At 40.1% G+C, this 22831-nt stretch overlaps 1 protein-coding gene across 1 annotated transcript in view; it reads right to left on the bottom strand.

Annotated features, from left to right (window-relative positions):
* The window catches only part of ANKRD42 (ankyrin repeat domain 42), a 110788-nt gene that overhangs the window by 1780 nt on the left and 86177 nt on the right, over positions 1 to 22831 (bottom strand). Inside the window, exons 10-11 of the mRNA XM_056116277.1 lie at positions 20441 to 20567; positions 7869 to 7992 (exon numbers count right to left, since the gene is read on the bottom strand). Of these exons, the coding sequence (XP_055972252.1) occupies positions 7869 to 7992; positions 20441 to 20567 (251 nt within the window). The remainder of the gene's footprint in view (positions 1 to 7868; positions 7993 to 20440; positions 20568 to 22831) is intronic.

The raw sequence follows: 22831 nt of genomic DNA, 5'->3' as shown, positions 1-22831 counted from the left end.
AAGTCCATGAAAGAAAAACACTGAGGTCAAGCAAGATTTTAACTCTTCAGAGTAGCTACTAGTCAGAAGCAACTGATTTTCCAGTATTCAATAGTATGACCACTAGAAACAGTAATACATTTATTTTCCTCTACCTGTCAGTCATATATCCTAACTCCTTACACTACAATGATTTCGAGTACTCTCAAAGTGATGGACAAATATTACTACCTTGATTAGCAAGTATGCCCCAAGTCTTTGACCAATAATTTCCTGAATAGTATTTGTTTGGGATATGTAAGCTATGATGAGTTCAGTTGTTACACAAATCTGTGGCAGATATCTCTGTCACAGCTATTATAGTTCTCACCTTGTTTAAGTTATTTAAGTAAACACTAAAGTATATTACACACACGAACAAGGACAAAGGAAAAATATATAGTTTGAGAATATGTATGAGTTAAACTTACAGAGTATGATTATAACTAAGTTCAAGAAACTGAACATAACTTGCATTTCATAAGCCTGCATTTGCCTGCTCCAATGTTCTCTCAACCAATGTATATTTTGGACTTTATTAAAATGATATAGCACTATTGGATTTTTTCTATCATTTATAATTATGTTTAACTGGCAGTAATATGTAGGCTAGTAATCCATCATGCATAGAGCAGCAATTCAAACACCAAAATTTATTGCTAATGAAATACGATTGATTTCTAGTTTGGAGTGTGCTTACAGTAACAAGAGGAACATAAGTTTTAAATATGTCTATGGTGGGCCGGAGCGACAGCACAGCGGATAGGGTGTTTGCCTTGCATGCAGCCAACCTGGGTTCGATGCCCGGCATCCCATATGGTCCCTCAAGCACCGCCAGGAGTAATTCCTGAGTGCAGAGCCAGGGATAACTCCTGAGCATCGCTGGGTGTGACCCAAAAAAAGAAAAAATAAATAAATAAATAAATAAATAAATAAATATGTCTATGGTCATTTTGGACAGGTGATGTCAAACAATTTCCAACGTTATTAACTTACACTCCGATCAGTAGCATATAAGAGTTCCAAGACCTCACATACCGCAGATACTTGGTAATATTTGTGTTCTTTTACTTTTAACCAATCTGGCAGACTTTACTAGCATCTTCCAGGGTTTGGATTTATAATCTGATCAAAATAATACTGAGTACTTGTTCATATGTTAACTGGTCACTTAGGTATCTACTGGCGTGCCTGATTTATTACTGAATTGTCTTTTTTTTAATTGATTTAAGTTCTTTTTACATTTTGGATACAAAGACAGAAAGACAAAAGGGAAGGAGGAAGAGAGGAAGAAAGGGAAAGGGTAGGAGCGAAGGTATGAAAAATAGGAAGAATAGAAAATAGGAAGAAGATGTTAAGGACGACAAAGAAGATCTTATTAAGATACATAAAATGATCACACAGGATTTAAATTGTTGAAACTGTGAGGAAAGCAGCTGTCCAATTAAGCAATAATTTGAAAATATGAAGTACTCTCAGAACAGGACAAATGACATGGTGAAAGAAGAGCCCAAGTGGCCAAAGAATTAATTATTGAACCTTATCAAAAGGTAGGAAAAAAAGACAGTTCCCAAAGGATTTAATAAAGAGTTAATAGCCTTTAAAGTATAGGGACGGAGCCCAGAAAAATAGCTTAATGGACAGAGCACATATTTGTACATGGAAGGCCCAGATTCCAGGGATCAAAGGCTTAATCCCTAGCATTATGGGGTCCTTCAAACACTGCCAGGAGCAACCTCTAAGCACAGAGCCAGAAGTCACGCCCACACACCACTGGGTTAGAACCTTAAAAAAAAGGGGGGGGCCTGGAGTGATAGTACAGCGGGTAGGGCATTTGCCTTGTAGTGGCTGATCCAGGTTTGCTCCCTGATACCCGATACAGTCCCCAAGGCCTCCAGGAGTGATCCCTGAGTGCAGAGCCAGGAAGAAGCCCTGAGCACCACTGGGTGTGGTACCCCACCCCCCAAAATGTAGGGACAATATGAATAAAGGCTTCGCGGGAAAAGGTGGGATAAATTAGAAATATACTACACATCAGAGAACAGGGAAAAACGCTGTGTGATACGTTAATGCAATCTAAGATGAGACTATGTAAAAAAGTATGATTAAACAGTTGTCAAAAAACTTTAAGAGCAATATATGTCAAACTATTCTGAGAATTCCTTTTTCTAAATAAAAATTACACTTCTTCTGATTTTTTTTTTAAATAGGGTCAACTCCCAGTGATTCCAGAGGCATAGGCCTCACAGTTAAGTATTCAGGGGCGTAAGCAGGGGGCAGGTATGGAGGGATGCATACAATGCATGTGATCAAATTTAGGTAGGAAATTTCTGTAGAATAACATTGGTTTGCCCTTTCCCCCTGTCCTCAGGAAGGGTGGGTTTGTTGATTGCTCCCCCAACCTGTCAATTACCTTTGTCTCCTGATCAGGCTCTGATGACTTATAAATATTGTCTTTCTCTTCTCCTTTTAAGTCCTTTGCATGGTTAGTTACTTCAGAGCAAGTACTTTTTGTATGGATACAGGAAGAGAGTTAAAAAGACATGTTTTTGTAACTTGAGAGTTAATTGACTCCAGATAATTTCACCTCCTAGAAATCTGCACTCTTGACTAAAACCTCATTTGACCTTACTTCCTAGATCCTAAAAAACAGGGTCCCAAAGAGGGACAGGATGGATCCAGGGAAAGTGGTGCGCTATGAGCTACCCTGGCATCGAAATGGGCCTGAGCAAAGTGCCCTAATGCTTAACTATAAGAGCTTGGTCATGGACAAATTCTGACATGATCCAAAGAGTGATAACTAGATATGTACCCTGCTGAGGTTAGGAATGACTGATCCTGCCTGAGCACCATAGTCTGAGTCTATGGCGAGATGTCTCCAGTAGAGGCACCCACAGACCTAAATGTGTCTATTACGGTGTCCATACAGAATGGCAAATATTAGGAAGTAGAATTTAAATGTTAATTAAGTTACTGGTCTAAGGAAAGGAGAAACACACCTTAAATGCTGTTTTGCCCTTGTGGGCTGCAGGTGGTCAGGAAGGCTTGAAAAACGTGTTGATTTGCTTCCTGGGGAGGGGGGGAGGCATGGTTAGAAAAGAGGTAGTTAAGGTGGTGGCTGCAGCGAGTTAGGGAGAGGCAGGCAGAGCGAGAGGTGGAGAGAGCTGTGGAGAGAGAGAGAGCTGGGGGAAGAAAGTTCGAGAGCTTGGTGGAGCGAGTTAGGGACAGAGTTGCTGCGGAGAGTAGGAGAGAGAACTGTGGCCAGAGGTGGAGAGCGCTGTGGAGCCAGTTGGGGAAGAGAGTTGAGAGAGTTGTGGAGAGATTTGGGAGAGACAAGAGATGGAATAAACGGTAACTGATCACCAATCAAGTTGGCCCTTTTGTGCTCCTTTGTCCGCCCATCGCAATGGCCATTCTGGGTGCGGAAGCAGTCTGAGAGCACTGAACCCGGGCAGAGAAGAAGCTACCCAGAGAGCCCACGAACATCTGTTAAGGTGTGATCACTCAGAGCGCTACTCCAGCAAAAGGAGTTTACACACGCTAGGCACGAGCTCAGTCACTTGAGCTATGTCCCAGGCCCCTACAGATTCTTTGTTATAAGGGGAAAGGCTTGCTTTCTCCTGTAACAGAGGAAAATGGGACTACTCCGGCCTCTGTGCTAGGGTATCACTTCTGCCTGGACTTGGGGTGAGAAATCAGAAAACTTTCTGCCAGAAGGTGGAGAAGTAAGGGATTTGGTATATGATGGCTTATAAAATGTCCTCTATCCAACACCATGTAATCGCATGGCTAGCATCTCTGTACTAGAGTGTCTCCAGGGATTAAAGGTGGTATCCGAAGAGAACTGAAACAGGGTAAGAACAGATTGTTCTAATTATATCCCTTGATAAACTAAGTGCTTTTGAGATACCAAAACCTAGAGAATGTTGAAATTGTATATGCATAAAAACAAACCCATGTTTTTGTACGTGAGTAGAAATCTGTGGAGGAGAAGGCATGCCAAACATTTCTCCACGGAGCAGAATGTAGTTTAAGGAGAAAATTGGTGCTTTTAATAGTTTACATATTAACATTACTTGTTAATATTAATTTTATATTATTTATATTTAATATTTAATATTTATATTTAAATAAATTATATTATTAATACTTAAAATATTTAAAATTATTTATATTTAAAATATATAAATATAAAAACAAAAATATATTTAAAATATAAAATTACATGAAATGTTCTTTTAATTTATAATAATATTAATAAATAATATTGATAATAATATAAAAGGTAAAGGCCCTCCCGTTGATCATCGATTTGCTCGAGCGGGCCCAGTAACGTCTCCATTGGAGACTTTGTTGTTACTGTGTCTGGCATATCCAATACGTCACGGGGAGCTTGCAAGGCTCTGCCATGGGGCGAGATACTCTCGGTAGATTGCCGGGCTCTCCGAGAGAGGCGGAGGAATCGAACTCGGGTCAGCCATGTTGGCTGCATGCAAGGCAAACGCCCTACCCGCTCCAGCACAGCGGGTAGGGCGTCTGCCTTGCACGCAGCCAACATTGATAATAATAAACAATAAATAATATTAACAAGTTTAATAAATATTAGTAATAAATAATAATAAATAATTTAACAAGTAATGTGAATTGTTTTTACTTGCTAATATTTATTTTATTAATGTTAATAAGTAATGTTAATATTTTAAAATGGTTAAGACTAATAATTTGTGAAAAATAAGGTGTAGGAAGTCTTTATATATATTGCATCTGAAATAATATTGGTCTGAAACAATAAATTCCTCCAGTGAGGTTAAAGAAAACATTTCCTAAAGGAAGGAAAATATCAAGCGTACTTGAACCCCTACACTGTGTCACATAAGCTGTCCACAAGGATCATGTTATCTGTCTTTACTCAGAGAAAGTCAAAGTTCCTGCTGTGAACTTTTGGCCTGCTGATACACAGGTGCCACTAGGGATTTCTCTTACATGCTCCATCTGCATTTCAGTACTTGTTTTCAGTTTCTTTTTCGATTCTTCCTTCATATTACTCCATTTGTCACTCTAAGTATTTTTCTTGTTTCTAGACCTATATATCTTCCTTTCTTTCCTTAATTTTAAGCACTGTGAAGGCTGTCATTCATATCATTTCATACAGAAAAACTTCCAGCACCATATCCTCTACCAAAGGGTCTGCTTCCCCCCACCATTGTCCCAGCACTCCCTGCTTCCTTCCCCTACACCTTAATGGCAAGTTCCTACTGAAACCATCCTCCATTTCCCATTTCCGTTGCCTTGGGGCATGTCTTATCTCCACCCCCCCCCCACTACATTTCTTTATATCTCGCTTTTCAGAGAAACCATTCTGTGTATCCCTCTCCTTCTGACTGATTTCACTCAGCATGATACTCCCCAGATCCATCCATACAGCAGCAAATGACATGATTTCACTATTTTTAAAAAGCTGAATAAGATTCTATTGGATATATATATATATATATATTTATATATATATCATAGTTTACCTAGTCATCTGTTCTTAGACATTGGTAATTTCTAGATTTGGGCTATTCTAAATAGTGCTGTAATTAATATAGGAGTTCAGGTGTCTTCTGAAAGAGTTTTTGGTCCCTTGGGGTAAATAACAGTTTATTTACCCCAAGGGACCAAAGTGGTCACAGGGTCATATGGAAGCTCAATTGCTAGTTTATGAAGTGCCCATATTGTTTTCAAAAAATGGCTGGTTCAGGGCCAGAAATAGTACAGCAGGTAAGGCACTTGTCTTGCATGCAGCTGACCAGGGTTCAATTTCCAGCACCCCATAAGGTCTCCTGAGCCTGCCAGGAATGATCCCTGAGAGTAGAGCCAGAAATAAACCCTGAGCAACACCAGCTGAACCCTCAAAAAAAGACTGGACCCGTTGATATTCCCACAGCAGTAAATGAAGGTCCTCTTCCTCCCACATCCACACCAACACTAATTGTTTTTGTTGTTTATAATGTGTGGTGATGTTCTGATTTGCATTTCTCTGATGTTAAGTGATGCTGAGCATATGTTCATATGCCTCTGGCCATCTGTACATCTTGGAGGAAGCTTCTGTTCATCTCTTCCCCCACTTTTTTAATGGGGTTACTTAATTTTTTCTTGCGAAGTTCTATCAAAAATTTATCTTGGATATTAATCCTTTATTAGATGAGTGGTGGGCAAATATTCTCTCCCCGTCTGTAGACTATCTTTTTATTTGCATCATTGTTTTTGTTTTGTTTTGTTTTGCATTGCAGAAGCTTCTTAGTTTGTAGTCCCATTTGTTTATTTTTCATTTCATTTACTTGGCCAATGGCACTGAATTAATAAAGATATCTCTAAATTCAATGTGGTGAAGTGTTCTACCTATGTCTTCCTAAATAGAATTTATCAACTCAGGTCTGATAATTAACGGTCTTTAATCCATTTTTTACTTGACTTTTCTGCATGGCATTAGAAAAGGGTCTGAGTTCATATTTTTGCATGTGACCAACCATTTTTCCAAGCACCATTTGTTGAAGAGGCATTCTTTGCTCCCTTCATATTTTTTTGTCAAAGATTAACTGTTCATATACCTGAGGATCTATCTCCAGACTTTATTCTACTGGTCTGAGAGTCTATACTTATCCATATACCACACTGTTTTAGTTATGATAAATTTAATATCGTTTTAATGGGGGAGAGAGAGGCTTCCCATGTTCTTTTTTCCTAGGACTCTATTTGCTATTTGGTGGGGTTTATTTTCCATATAAATTTCAGTAGTTTTTGACCTATGTCTGTAAGAATGTCATGGGTATTTTATAAGGACATCAATGAACCTTAGAGCTACATTCTTAATTCCAATTTCATAATTACAACTGGTAGTTATGAAAAAATCCAAGATTATGGAGTCAAATGTAGAAATTGACTACTGATCCCACCATCACTAGCTGTGTGAATTTAGACAAATCTCTTAACCTCTTTGAGTCTCTGTTTTCTCACATGTTAAATGAGGGCAGATCAAATAACATGAAATAAATGTAGAAGAACTTTATAAAGTATCACATAAATGTTAGTTTTTATTTTACTGCTCTGTAATTTCTGTGACAAAAGGTGATATGACAATTTTCCATGCTGGCCTACTCTACTCTTAAACCTCTCTTTTGAGAAACCAGTGCCTTCTAAAATGAATCTAATTCAAAGAATTTTATTTTGGCTATTTAGAACACTGATTACTCTGCTTATAATGTTTTTTTCTCCTTAACAATAATACTGCACAATTATAAACCAAGCCACTGTCCTAATATATGAATATATAAGTATGCATATATAACAAGGTTTTATATATAATATTATGTATATAGTTTGCATCTATATACATCTCTATAGTGATATTGCATCTATAGTTATATTGCTATGTATGCATGTGTGTATAATATAAATATCACTTATCACTTAATCACTTAATCCCCATTATTCATCGATTTATTCGAGCGGGTGCCAGTAACGTCTCCATTCATCCCGGTTGCGTGCTAGCGTAGCCCAATGGTATCTGTTCGTTCAGTAATATAAATATATTGAATCTATATAACTCAAATATTCCTATAATCCTTCTAACACTCTAGAAAGCATAAAGTGGCCCCTTTTATATATAATGTATCGAAAGGTACTGAAAGGTATAACAGAGGTATCATTTATCCAAACCAAGGTGTCTGTAGCCAGAATTCAAATCCAAATAGGACCAGTCCAAAACTTGTGCATTTTTACTACTCTTGAGAAAGATAAAGGTGTTACAAAGGACTCTTGAGAAAGATAAAGGTGTTACAAAGGACATCAACACAAAGTTAAGAGACCTGAGGTTTTTCCAGTGTTGTCCTGAGTTGATCCATTTCTGCTCGGCACTCATCCAGCTGACATTCTAATTTTTCTCTCCGTAGTCTTTCATACTCTAGCTGGCCTTGCAGCTCCTTGATAGTCCTGTCAGAAGTAAAATCATTTTACTTCATTCGAATAATTCTCCAATATCAGCTATCAATAATTTTTCACAACAGTAGAAAGTATCCATGTACTGTATTTTAAGCAACTAACACAAATATTTATTTCACAAAGATATATTAAGAGTCTTATACAGCCAGCAATGATCTAGATACTGATGGTGCAGTAATGAACAAAGCTCTTTCTGGAGATTAGTATTAGAGTAAGACTGACAGTGAGAGAAATAAAAAGTAAATATATATTCTGTTAGAAGATAAATGCTAAGAGCAAAAAAAGTAATATAAAATGTTTCTGAAGCTTCTGTACCTCAAAAAGAAACAGTGACCAGAATACAAAGACAATCTACAGAATGGGAAAGGATATTCATGCAATATCCATCTGATAAAGGGTTGATATCATGGGTATACAAGGCACTGGTTGAACTCCACAAGAAAAAAATATCCATAAGAAAGTGGGACATTGAAATGAACAGAAACTTTCTCAAAGAAGAAATCTGAATGGTTAAAAGACACATGAGAAAATGCTCTACATCACTAATCATCAGGGAGATGCAGATCAAAACAACAATGAGGCATCATCTCACACCACAGAGACTGGCTCACATCCAAAAGAATAAAAGCAACTGGTGCTGGCGTGGATGTGGGGAGAAAGGAACTCTCCTTCACTGCTGGTGGGAATGCCGACTGGTTCAGCCCTTTTGGAAAACAGTATAGACGTTTCTCAAAAAATTAGAAATTGAGCTCCCATCTGACCCAGCAATACCACTTCTGGGAATATACCCAGGAGATGCAAAAAAAAAAAAAGGAGAGTGACACCTGCACTCATATGTTCATTGCAGTACTGTTTACAACAGCAAGAATCTGGGAAAAAAACTGAATGCCCAAGAACAGATGACTAGCTAAAGAAATTTTGGTAAATCTACACAATGGAATACTATGCAGCTGTTAGAAAAGATGAAGTCATAAAATTTGTATATAAGTGGATTAACATGGAGAGTATCATGCTAAGTGAAATGATTCAGAAACAGAGAGACATACACAGGAAGATTGCACTCATTTGTGGAATATAAAGTAACAAAATGGGAAACTAACACACAAAGATAGTAGAGACAAGGAACAGGAGGTTGCTCCACGGCTTGGAAGCCAGTCTCACATGCTGAAGGGAAAGGCAGTTCAGATACAGAAGGAGCCACCAAGTAAAGGATGCTTGGAGGACCCGCTCGGGATGGGAGATGTGTACTGAAAGTAGACTATAGACCGAACTTAACACCTGCATTGCAGACCACAACACCCTAAAGGAGAGAGAATAAAAAGGGAATCCACCTGATAGAGAGGTGGGAGGGATACTGGGAACATTGGTGGTGGAGAATGGGTACTGGTAGAGGGATGGGTATTCGATCATTGTATGACTGAAACGTAAGCACCAGAGTTTGTAAGTCTGTAACTGTATCTCATGATGATTAAATTATATTAAAATGGTAAGAAAATTTTAAAAAATATTTCTGAGAATGAGGCTAATTCTTAAGACACAGTTAGCATGGAAGGCCTTAATGAGAAGGGTTTCTGAACAAAATCCTTAAGTAAATGAGACCCACAGACACCCAGGAAAGAATATTCTAGATAGCCAGTGCAAAGATTGTCAGGCAGAACCATGACTGGTGAAGTAAATGAAAACCAAAGGCCAGTGTGGCCTTAGTAGTTTTAACAATAAAAGGTAAAGAAGGTCAGAGAGGTAAAAGAGGCCTGAACAAGTAGGGCCTTGTGAGTCAATACTTAAGGATTTTTTTTTTTTCACTTTGAGTGAGATTGGAAGCCATTTTATGCAGAGAAATCTGACTAGTGTCTAGAATAATCATGTAAAAACCCATACAGGGTTGCATGAGATTGGGAGGGGGAGGGTCAGAAGCTGGAACTTCTACCTGGAAGATATTAAAATAAATCCAGACAGAAGATGCCGAAATATGAATCAAGGCTTTTGTTTTTTCTGCCTTATAGCCTGATAGTGAGAGGAACAGAATTCTAGGCATGTTGGGTTAGATATCGGATCCCAACGAACAATCTAACAGTATGCAGAAGTAGCTCTAATGGCGGCCTCTCCTCGTCCCTTAGTGGTCCTGGCTGTCATACCCACAAACTGCCTCTGGGTGCCATTTAAGCCCATTAACGGCCTTGATCCAGAGACTCACAAATGAATCTCAAAATGGGTTAGCTCCCTATAGATGTCTCCAAACCCCAATCATTTACAATATTCGAATTCCAGGAGCACATGGCCGCAAAAGCCACACGACCTCTTATGATATTCATAAAAAGCAAAAGAAAAGAAATGATCTAGCATCTACCTCTGGCAGGCAAGTTTGAAAGCTGGTGGGAAAATTCAAACTAACGGTGGTGGGAAGGGTAATGGTGGTGGGATTGGTGTTGAAATATTGAATGTAATCAATTGATGTGAACAACTTTATGAAAATAAAACTTAAAATTTATTCAAAAAAAGAAGTAGCTCTTATAAAGAGGTGAAAGAGATGGAAAGAATAACAACAACGGCAGAAGGCTAGAATAACGCAAATTAGAAAGGAGATGCATTCTTCAAATAGAGTAACGTAACTATGTTTTGTCCTATTGTGAGTTTGATCTAACTAACGAAGAACAACAAAATTAAAATATATGCTCAAATCAATATTTATTCAGTTTTTCTTAAATATAAGATCTAATAGCAGGACTTTGTACACCCAAAAAATGGCTTGAGCCAAGGAGATGGCTTAAAGGAGCGGAGTGCATTCTATCCCCAGCACCTGATGGTCTCCCAAACACCCACTGAAAGAAGAATCTCATGAGCACCAAACCAGGAATAGTCCCTGAGCACTGGTGAAGAGAGGCAGACACTATTGAAATGGTCACTGTTGAAACACGGCATGCCTGAGACCCAATCATGATAACTTGCTAATTTTACAGTTACTAAGTTTAAAAACAAACAAAAAAGTATAAATTTCCTAAAATATACTCATAACACCTGTGAGAACAAATGTTAAGAAGAACTGAAAGAAGAAACAAATGCTATTTTAATAAATATTAAACTACACCTGGCACAAAGGTTAAAACAAAATTTAAAAAATTTATTTTAGTCACGGCGCCGCCCTCCTCTGCAGCTTCGTCCGGGAGCCGGGGAGCGTGTCCCTGTCCCCTTCCCTGCACCATGCCCCCACCTCCGGGGAGGCAGAGGAGAATTTGGGGATTACCTGCCCGAGTTCCGCCAACTGCCAGCCCACCTCATTATGGCGCTGCCCTCCTCTGCAGGTTTCTAGGTCTGCGAGTCCCTGGGACTGGCTGAGGGAGTGGCCTCTTCAAAGTGGGCATGGCCTTTTGTGTGGCAGGTGGCCTTGCCGCAGTTATATTTCCCACTCCCAGCACTCTCGACTCACATCCAGCCTTTATTACCTAATTCTGTGGGAAAAGTACTGGCCGCCTCAACCATAATATGACAATAATCCACTGGCCTACTCCAATTCCAACAAAAGACCAGCACACAAGAAGCTGTACAAAGCCATTATAAAAGAGAACCTCCTACAACTCTTCACCAGATGCCTGTCCTAAGCCACAGAATAATGCCTGAGGGAAAGGACATATTCTAGAAGGGGAGAAGGGTGAACACCATCGACCGACCTTATTCAGAATCCTTTCCTGCAATAAGAGGGAACAGTGCTAGTGAATTCCAAGGTTTTACCTCAGGACAACCACAACAGCATGAAGAAACAGCGCAAATCTCCACTTAGAGGAGAGGACAAAGAAGACTCCCGAATCCTCAACCGGGATTATACACAAATATGTTCTCTCCGATAAAGAATTCCGAGATGAAATGCTGAGGATGTTCAAAGAATTACTCAAAGAATCAATGAAGCAGACATTCAAAAAATTAAAGGAAGAAATGAACGAAACAGTGGAACGGATAGTGGAGAAAATATAGGAAGAAATGACAGCAGAAATTAAAAAGCTACAAAAGGAAGTGTCACAAATTAAGGATTCGGTAGATGAAATTAAAAACTCAGTGGGTGCCCTCAGCAGTAGAATAACTACAGCCAAAGACAGGATCAGTGAGCTTGAAGATGAGCACATAAATTGTATAGGCAACAACAAACAATGGGAAAAGACCTCAAATAGCTCTAAGGGGAATCAGAGACCTACGGGATGACACCAAGAGGAACAACATTAGAATCATCAGAGTACCAGAAGGACAGAGAGGCAACCCCAATGAAAAAGCCACAGTCAAAGAAATTGCTGAAAACTTTCCAGAGTTAAAGAATGCAAACATCCAAATCCAAGAAGCCAAAAGGGTGCCAGCAAAAGAGACCCGAATAAAAACACTCCAAGGCATATCATAGTCAGAATGATGGATGCTGTGGATAAAGACACAATACAGCAAGCAGCAAGGTCAAAGAAGGAAATCACATACAAAGGAGCACCCCTTAGATTTACAGCAGACCTATCGGAGGAAACCCTCCAAGCCCAAAGACAATGGTAGGATATAGTTAAAAAAAACTCAATGAAATGAACGCCTCACTAAGAGACTTTATCCCGCTAAACTCTCACTCAAACTCGATGGAACAATACACCATTTTATAGATAAACAACAGCTTAGGAACTTCATAGACTCAAAACCAAACCTAAAAGAAGAATTAAAGGGGCTCCTGTAAGATAAGAAGGAAAACACTTATAAGCACAACCAACCCCTACAGAAAGATGGCACAAAATCCCATGACAATAATCTCTCTCAATGTCAATGATCTAAATGCACCAATCAAGAGACACAGAGTGGCAAAATGGAACCAGAAGCTTAAACAAACATTCTGCTGTCTACAAGAAACTCATCTGAACAGTCAGAGAAAACACAGACTCAAAGTTAAAGGATAGAAAACAATCCTGCAAGCAAACAGCTCCCTCAAGAAAGCTGGGGTAGTCATACTAGTATCCGACAACATAAATTTCAGGTTGAAAAAGATTAGCAGGGACAGCAAAGGGCATTTTCTATTTATCAAGGGATACATACAACAGGAAGAAATCACACTCTTAAATGTATACGCATCTGGGGCTGGAGCAATAGCACTGCGGGTAGGGCGTCTACCTTGCACGCGGCCAACCCGGGTTCGATTCCCAGCATCCTATATGGTCCCCCAAGCACCACCAGGAGTGATTCCTGAGTGCAGAGCCAGGAGTAACCCTTGAGCATCAGCTGGGTGTGACCCAAAAAGAAAAAAATGTATACGCACCTAATGAGAGACCAGCTAAATACTTAAAACTGCTAACAGATTTGACGGAGGACATTACTATCAACATAATAGTAGTCAGAGACTTCAACATCACCTTATCACCTCTGGATAGATCAACAAGAACAAAACTCAGCAAGGAAACATTGGCTTTGCAGGAAGAAATAGAAGAGAGATGCCTAATAGACCTATACAGGGCTTTACACCCCTAAAAGAAAGAATACACATTCTTTTCCAGTGCACACGGAACATTTTCGAAAATAGACCACATGCTAGGCTGTAGAATAACACTCTTTTGTCCTTCCTCAGGTAGCTTAGGTTTATCAGGTCACACCCATCTAAGGACACTGAACTTGTAATCAATGTCCTTTCTTTGTGGACACAGAAACTACTATTGATATCGACCGGCCTGGCCCTCATTTCTTCTTCCGTCTGCCCTTGGCCAACAGCCATTCCGATCCAGGCCACACACAGCGGCTCAAGAGCACCAAACGGGGGCGGTGAGACAGTGCCATCCAGTGAGCCCGCGAACACACAACCTTCGGCGTGATAAGATTTTACAGCTGGCGTCCCTGGGTGGGCTCCTTTACACTGTACCTCCCACGTGGCTGGGGCTAATCCCCGAGGCCTACAGACCAATGAATTATGGCAAATGGACATTACTCATGTCACATGCTTCCCCAAGAAACCTTTTCTCCATGTAGCTATAGATACTCTCGCTTCCTATGGGCTGTTTCCATGTCTTCTGAGAGAACCAAAGCGGTTTGCTCCGTCCTACTACAATGTTTGTCTGTAATGGGCGTTCCCTCTGCTACTAAAACTGATAACGGTCCAGCCTATACTAATAAAGCTTTTCGAAATTTCTGTGATGAATGGCAAATTAAACACATTACTGGAATCCTATATAACCCAAAAGGGTCAAGGCATAGTTGAGCGTGCCCACAGAACCCTCATAACACAGTTATTAAAATACAAAAAAGGAGGTATGCTCCCGCTTGATTCCTTGTCCTTGACATTGTTTACTTTAAACTTCTTAAATTTGCCTCAAGGAAGAGCCCTATACAGCATCTGAGAAACATTTTCAGGAAGGTGCACAGACTCAGAAAACTATTAATTCTCCTATTTGGATTAAAGTTGACAAGGAATGGGTAGCAGGAAAACTCCTCATTCGAGGAAAAGGCTATGCTTTTGTTTCAGCAGATAATAACCCCATTGAGAAACTTTGGGTCCTGTTACGTGTCATCAGGAGTGGAATTCATCCACCTGAGTTGGATCTCAGACCACCAGAGACTCACAACCCTTCAAATTCCAGACCCAAGTCATCGCCAAAATGATTTCAGCTGAAAGTCACAAGGGAAAGAAGAGGAGCCAGCGTCAGAGGAGCTGCAGCAAGGTCTCTGGCTCCTTTAACATATCATGAGTTCATGTGAAGACATTCCTTATACCTCTCTTTTTACAGGTTGTGGATTAGGCCTCTGTATTTTGAATTAACAATTCTTTACTCTTACCCTTCCCTTGGAATTCACAGGTTCCTGAAGGAGAAAGGAATGACTTGACAGAGACACCTTTTCATTTCTCTCTAGGATATCCATTTGTATTGGAACTTCCCTGTCTTTCTCTCTACTCACTGACACAGAGACCAAACCCCAATGCTCAAAGCCTCTGATAACTTTTAAAAAGTGTTTTTCTCAAACATAAGCTAGGTTGCACATCTATGACTCTCATGAACTTGACCAAAGAATGGCTGCATTCCCCTACTGAAGTACTCCTGCCAGAAGTTGTGATGCTCCTGTTCCAGTGCTCCTCGACTGATCAAGTGCTTCCTGAAATTTATTGAACTCCTAATAGCTACTCCCCTGTGACTGATTGCTGCAACCACTAATGATGCTGTTACAGGAACAACTCTTCAGTTTTGATCCAGACACTTCATTTCTTCAGAATGGGACTAAATGACCCTCATCATTGGTGACTCTTATCACCCCTGGACAGTGCAGGACAATTGGACGCTTCACTAAAGCACTGCTCTGGGTCCAGGGTTAGACTGAAATCTTAGTACAACTAATGAGACTGTTTTGTACTGGAATTGTTCCTCTGTTTCAAATTTTGTGTTTTTGTAAAAAGAAAAAGGGGGAGATGTAGGATAACACTCTTTTGTCCTTCCTCAGGTAGCTTAGGTTTATCAGGTCACACACATCTAAGGACACTGAACTTGTATTGTAAGCAATGTCCTTTCTGTGTGGACACAGGAAGACAGTTAATATTCTGCTTTGTAACTTGGGAGTTGATTGACTCCGAATAATATTTACTCCTGGGCATCTGCTTCTTGACTCAGTTGTCCTTAGTTCCTAGTACCCCAAAAGCAGGGTCCCGACAAGGGACTGAATGGACCCAGGGCAAGCTGTGAGCTACCCTGGCATCAAGATGGGCCCGGCCAAAGCGCCACGATACTCAACTATAAGTTGAAGGCATGATTATGGACAAATGCTGTCATGGTCCAAAGTAAGTAATGACGAGACTAGGACCCTGTTAGGGCTAGGAAGACTAACCTGGTCTGAGGACTGCGGAATGTATAATGAGATGTTTATATCTCTTACTATGCTCACACAGAATGACATTGCTAGAAATATTAGAAGTAGATTTACTACAACTATTTAAGTAGATTACTAGCTGAGGAAAGAACACACCCTTGTTAGGATCCCACCCTTGAGTGGATCTCCTAGTAATCTGGAGTAATCTCTTTAGATGAGATTTTATCTTTGGGTTAATCTCCTGGAGGAGTGGCTTTACCTCTCATTGTTGATTTGTCAATATTCAATTCACCTTTATGTCACTGCCTTACATGATTGCAATATAAACTAAGACTGTAAGCTTGGAGGGGGTCAGAAGCGAGAGGGCTCGGGCTCCAGAGATCCAGAGTCAGAGCCAGAAGGAGAGAGGTTCCAGATTGGGGCCCAGGAGAGAAAGAGGCAGAGAAAGACAGGAGTGAAGAGGATTGGAATAAACTACTATTGATATTGACCAGCTTGACCCTCATTTCTTCTTCCGTCTGCCTTGGCCAACAGCTGTTCTGATCCAGGCCACATACAGCGGCTCAAGAGCACCGAACGGGGGCAGTGAGACAGTGCAATCCAGTGAGCCCGCGAACACACAACCTTCGGCGTGATAGATTTTACAGCAGGCCAAAAAACATACGTCAATAGAATCAGGAAGATAGAAATAGTATCAACAATCTTTTCTGACCATGATGCGTTGAAGATAGAAGCGAATCACATAAAGACACGGAGAAACAAATCAAACACCTGGAAATTAAACAACTCAATGTTGAACAACGAGTGGGTCAGGAAGGAAGTCAGGGACAAAATCAAAAGATACCTGGAAACAAATGAGAATGAAGACACGAGCTACCAGAACCTAAGGGATGCAACCAAAGCCATGTTAAGAGGAATATTTATAGCTTTGCAAGCATTCCTAAGGAAGAAAGAAAGGGCCTACATAGATAATCTGACCTCACAGCTCAAGATCTAAGGAAAAGGCCAACAAAAGGAACCCAATTTCGGCCTAAGGAAAGAAATAATAAAACTTAGAGCAGAAATTAACGACATGGAAACCCAAAAAACAATCTGAAAGGTCAATGAAACCAAGAGCTGGTTCTTGGAGAAAATAAACAAGATTGATAAACCACTAGAAAACCTCACAAAGAAAGAGAGAGAGAGAGAGAGAGAGAGAGAGAGAGAGAGAGAGAGAACCCTAATAAACCAAATCAGAAATGAAAAAGGGTACATCACAACAGAAACCAATGAAATTCAAAAGATCATCAGAGACTACTTTGAGAATCTGAATCCCACAAAACAAGAGATTCTAGAAGAAATAGATAAATTCCTGGATTCCTATAATCTCCCAAGATTGAACCAAGAAGACTTGGGCTACCTGAATAGACCCATTTGTATCAAGGAAATTGAAACTGTAATCATACATTTTCCCAAAAACAAAAACCCAGGGCCAGACGGATTCACTAGTGAATTCTTCCAAACATTTAAAGAAGACCTGTTCCCAGTTCTCCTCAAGCTTTTCCAGGAAACTGAAAAAACAGGAACTCTCCCAAACAGTTTCTATGAGGCACGTATCTCCCTAATACCAAAAGTATACAAAGATATGATGACCAACAAAGAAAACTACAGGTCAATATCCATGATGAACTTGGATGCGAAGATCCTCAACTAAATATTAGCAAATAGAATCCAACAACTCATCAAAAAGATCATACACCATGACCAAGTGGGATTCATCCCGAGGATGCAAGGATGGTTTAATATTCGGAAATCAATCAACATAATACATCATATCAACAAAAGTAAAGAATAAAACCATGTGCTCATATCAATAGATGCAGAGAAAGCTTTTGACAAGATCAAGCACCTGTTTATTATGAAGACTCTCACCAAAATGGGTTTTGAAGGGACTTTCCTCAAGATAGTCAAAACCATCTACAACAAACCCATGGCAAGCATTATCCTCAATGGGGAAAAACTAAGGACCTTTCCTCTAAGATCAGAGACAAGACAAGGATGCCCACTATCACCACTTCTGTTCAATATAGTACTGGAAGTCATTACAATAGCGATTAGGCAAGAAAAAGACAAGAAAGTCATCCAGATAGGAAAGGAAGAAATCAAGCTCTAACTATTCAAAGATGATATGATACTATATCTTGAGAATCCTAAATCTTCTACCAAGAAACTCCTAGAAACAATAGACTTGGACAGTTAAGTCGCAGGCTATAAAATTAATGCCCAAAAATACATGGCCTTCCTATACCCAAACAATGAGAGGAAAATGACATGAATAAAACAATCCCGTTCACAACTGTGCTACAGAAAATCAAATACCTTGGAATCAGTCTAACTAAAGAGGTAAAGGACCTCTACAATAAAAACTACGAAACGCTACTCCATGAAATAAAAGAGGACATGAGGAAATGGAAACATATCCCCTGCTCATGGATAAGAATTAACATTGTCAAAATGGCAATACTCCCTAAAGCATTATACAGATTCAATGCGATCCCTATAAGGATACCCATGAAATTCTTCAAAGAAATAGATCAAGCACTCCTGAAATTCCTATGTAACAACAAATGCCCACGAATTGCTAAAGCAATTCTTGGGAAAAAGATGTGAGGAGGCATTACCCTCCCCAACCTCAAACTCTACTACAAAGCAGTAATAATTAAAACAGCATGGTACTGGAACAAAGGCAGGACAGCAGATCAATGGAACAGGGTGGAATATACACAACCCCAAATGTATGAACATCTAATCTTTGATAAGGGAGCAAGAAATGTGAAGCAGAGAAAGGAAAGCCTCTTCAACAAATGGTGCTGGCATAACTAGAAAACCACATGCAAAAAAAATGGGCTCAGACCTCGACCTAACACCATGCACAAAAGTCAGATCAAAATGGATTAAAGATCTCAACATAAGCCCAAAATCCATAAGACATTGAAGACAAGGTCGGCAAAACCCTCCACGATATTGAGGCTAACAGTATCTTCAAAGACGACACTCCACTGAACAACCAAGTGGAAATTGAGATAAACAAATGGGACTATCTTAAATTAACAAACTTCTGTACCTCAAAAGATACAGTGACCAGAATACAAAGACAATCTACAGAATGGGAAAAGATATTCACCCAATACCCATCCAATAAGGGGTTGATACCAACAATATACAAAGCACTGGTTGAACTCCACAAGAACAAAACATCCTACCCCATCGAAAAATAGGGTGATGAAATGAACAGAAACTTTCTCAAAAAATAAATCTGAATGGCTAAAAGGCACATGAGAAAATGCTCTACATCATTAATCATCAGGGAGATGCAGATCAAAACAGCAATGAGATATCACCTCACACCACAGAAACTGGCCCACATCCAAAAGAACAAAAGTAACCAGTGTTGGCGTGGATGTGAGGAAAAAGGGACTCTCCTTCACTGCTGGTGGGAATGCCAACTGGTTCAGCCCTTTTGAAAAACAGTATGGACGATTCTCAAAAAATTAGAAATTGAGCTCCCATTTTACCCAGCAATACCACTTCTGGGAATATACTCTGGAGAGGCAAAAAAGTATAGTCAAAATGACACCAGCACTTCTATGTTCACTGCTGCATTGTTCACAGTAGCCAAAATCTGGAAAAAACCCAAGTGCCCAAGAACAGATGACTGGTTAAAGAAACTTTGGTACATCTACACAATAGAGTACTATGCAGCTATTAGAAAAAATTAAGTCATAAAATTTACATACAAGTGGTACTACATGGAAAGTATCATACTAAGTGAAATGAGTCAGAAAGAGAGGGACAGACATAGAAAGATTGCATTCATCTGGGGAATATAAAGTAACAAAATAGGAGTCTAACACCCAAGAACAGCCGAGATAAGTACCAGGAGGTTCACTCCATGGCTCGGAGGCCAGCCACACACGCTAGGGGAAAAGGCAGCTCAGATAGAGAAGGGAGCACAAAGTAAAGGGTGTTGGGAGGATCCTCCCAGGATGGGAGATGCATGCTGAAAATAGACTATAGACCGAACATGACTGCCACTCAATGACTCTTTTGCAAACCACAGCACCCAAAAGGAGAGAGAGAACAAAAGGGAATGCCCTGCAACAGAGGTGTGGTGGGATAAGGGGGTGGGCGGGGGGGATACTGGGATCAGTGTTGGTGGAGAATGGGCACTGGTGGAGGGATGGGTGTTCGATCACTGTATAACTGAAACCCAAGTACAAAAATTTGTAAGTGTACAACTGTACCTCATGGTGTTTCATTAATGAAAATTAAAAAAATAAATAAGAAATAAAATGGTTATGATGACAAACTTGAGATATATTCAAATCTTCCCTCAATTAAAAAAATCTTAATACAGGGCTGGAGCAATAGCACAGCAGGTAGGACGTTTGCCTTGCATGCAGCTGACTTGGGTTCGATTCCCAGCATCCCATATGGTCCCCTGAGCACCTCCAGAGGTAATTCCTGAGTGCAGAGCCAGGAGTGACCCTTGTGCATTGCCTTAATGGAACTTAATCGAACCTTACACTCTGGTGAGGGTGCAAAGAACAAACTATCATATGCCATTTAAAGATGGAAAAAAAACCCATCAGAGTTTTAAGGACATTACTTTTCAGACTGGAGCTCTTCTTTCTTCTTCTTTATGTCTTCTTCTGTTATTCCTCCCAACTGTTTATAGTTGCTCTCTGCAATTTCCAGGAGTTTTCGCAATTCTACAACTTTCTTATAAGCTCTCACTGCAAGACAATTGAATAGGAACACAATTTAAAGAAATAGAAGCTCAGTAGGATGGTCCCGTGGGGCATATTCCTCAAAACCCAGTGTCTGGGTTGTTCAGGTGAGAACACATAAAAGAGTAAATGAATACACATGAAAGAGCAACAGAGTATTAGATGCATGAGCAATGAAATACCTAATATGGGGTATTCTTTTCCATTATAAGTAAATATTAGATGGTTACGTATGTGACAGGAGTACGGGGGTTAAGGTGCTTGCTATGCATGCAGTCAACCCCACTTCTATGCCTGGCAATACATGATCCCTAAATCATCGCTCGGTACAGCCCTGGAAGTCCCCAGCACCACAGGATATTGCAATGAAGACCCCTAAACACCAGGAAGTAATCCTCAATACAAGGCCCAAGCAGCACTTAATCTGGTTGACCAAAAATCACTGGTGCTAAGTTTCCTGGGCACCCTTGAGAGCAACGTTTACCCCACCCCACCTCAGCCCCCCCAAAAAAATCTGGATTGTAATTATAAGTAGTTACCCATGAACAGGGTTTAAAACCTAGAAGTATCTAGGACCAGTAATATAGGATCACCCTGTTGCCCTACCACCGTCCTCAAGGACCCCACCCCCTCACCCCGCAGCCTCCCTCTATGGGAGGTATTTTGCTTCTCGCTCGCTCTCTCCTTTTCCTTTTGTGCATCATGGCGCAATACAGGTGCTAAAAGGTCATGGCGTTCATTCAGGGCATTCGGTATTTTTATCGAGACAGTAAGGCTGTAGCAGCGTTTCAATTGGGTGGCCGCTTTGGGGTGTGGATGTGACTGCCAAGGCTTCTGGAAGTACAGGGAGGCGGAGAAGGGTAGCCCATCCCAACCCCAAGAAAGCCTAGAGATTTCAGTCACAAAACCCACATACCCGAATTTTCAGCAGATTATATCTTGGTGAGGTCCATCCTGAGATGGCAGAGTCAGGCAAGGGGGTATGGTGTAGATTTGGGACTGTGGAAACAAGCAGCTGCCATGGGTTCTGCTTTGTGGGTGGGCACCAGGCCAACCCGCCCCCTCTGATTTACCCTGGTCTATTCAGCCATGCAGGGGTTCGAGATTAATTGCAGCTTTTGTTCTCTTTCAAGATTTATAGGGCTCTGAAAATAAGGCCAATGAATGAGCTTGTATAGCTAAGTCAGAACTGGTTTGTGTTCTTTATTAAAAATGGTTTGTTTGTTTTTTTTCAGAGGGGTGTTTGTTTGCTTGGTTTGTATGCTTTATGGTTTAGGGGCCAGTTTACTTCTGTATGCTGGCAATGCTCAGGAATTACTTCTGGCTTAGAGATCACTCGTAGCAGGACCATATGAGGTGTCAGAAAAGAAACCCCAATCAACCACATAAAATAAGCCTTACCTGCTGCAATATCTTCCTGGCACCCCCAAAAAATTTTAGTCTATACATTAAGTAGAAATAGTATTCCTTAGAAACTATACTTCAGGTACAACTGCTTCTTCCTGAACAGTAGCTGAAAATATTTTTGCAAGATCAAGAGGAAGAAAAATAACATTTATCGAGTGTCACTAAGCTCCGGTACTTCCCATACTCTAGTGAGAGATTGCAAAACTTACTAGGCCTACTGCTGTCTTTCCATTTAAAAAGAGAAAGAAAGAGAAAAATACCCAGAGCTCCCCTGGAAATCTCCCTTAAGTGAACAAAGAGAAAGCTCCCCTGAAATTGTGCCCAAGGCTATACCTACCTGCTCCACCCAAAATGCCCTCCTCCCATGGTATTTTCCACTTTAGGAAAGATTGCTCTAGTATATTAATTTAATTATTATAATAATTCTACAATAGCATTGTGATAATATTCTCATTTTTAAAGAAGGGGAAACTGAGACTCCAAGAGAAACATAACTAGAGAGATGTCTGATCTAATACCTCTGCCCTTAGTTTTTATGTTTCATTCGTCTTCACTAAAACAGATCTTTCTTGGGAGGTAATCAAGGTTACATGAGATTGAGAGTGAGGTCCTTGTCCAAGAGATCAGTATTGTTAGAAGAAATACCAGAAATCTTTCCCATCTTTCCTCAATGTGAGGACACAATGAGAAGGTGGTCACTGCCAAGCCAGAAAGAATCCTACCATAAAAAGACCCTGCTCCGAATTTTGTTCTAGGACTTCTAAACTCTGAAAGTGAGTGAAAAATAATTTCAGCATTGTTTTAATAGTATTTTGTTATGACAATACAAATATACTTTTGGATAAAGTAAGAATCTTCTCTCA

Source organism: Sorex fumeus, unplaced genomic scaffold, assembly GCF_029834395.1.
Source record: "Sorex fumeus unplaced genomic scaffold, SorFum_2.1 ptg000030l, whole genome shotgun sequence".
In the NCBI taxonomy this organism is placed as follows: domain Eukaryota; kingdom Metazoa; phylum Chordata; class Mammalia; order Eulipotyphla; family Soricidae; genus Sorex; species Sorex fumeus.
The sequence above is the reverse complement of the archived record's forward strand: the minus strand, read 5'-3'. Positions and strand labels throughout refer to the sequence as shown.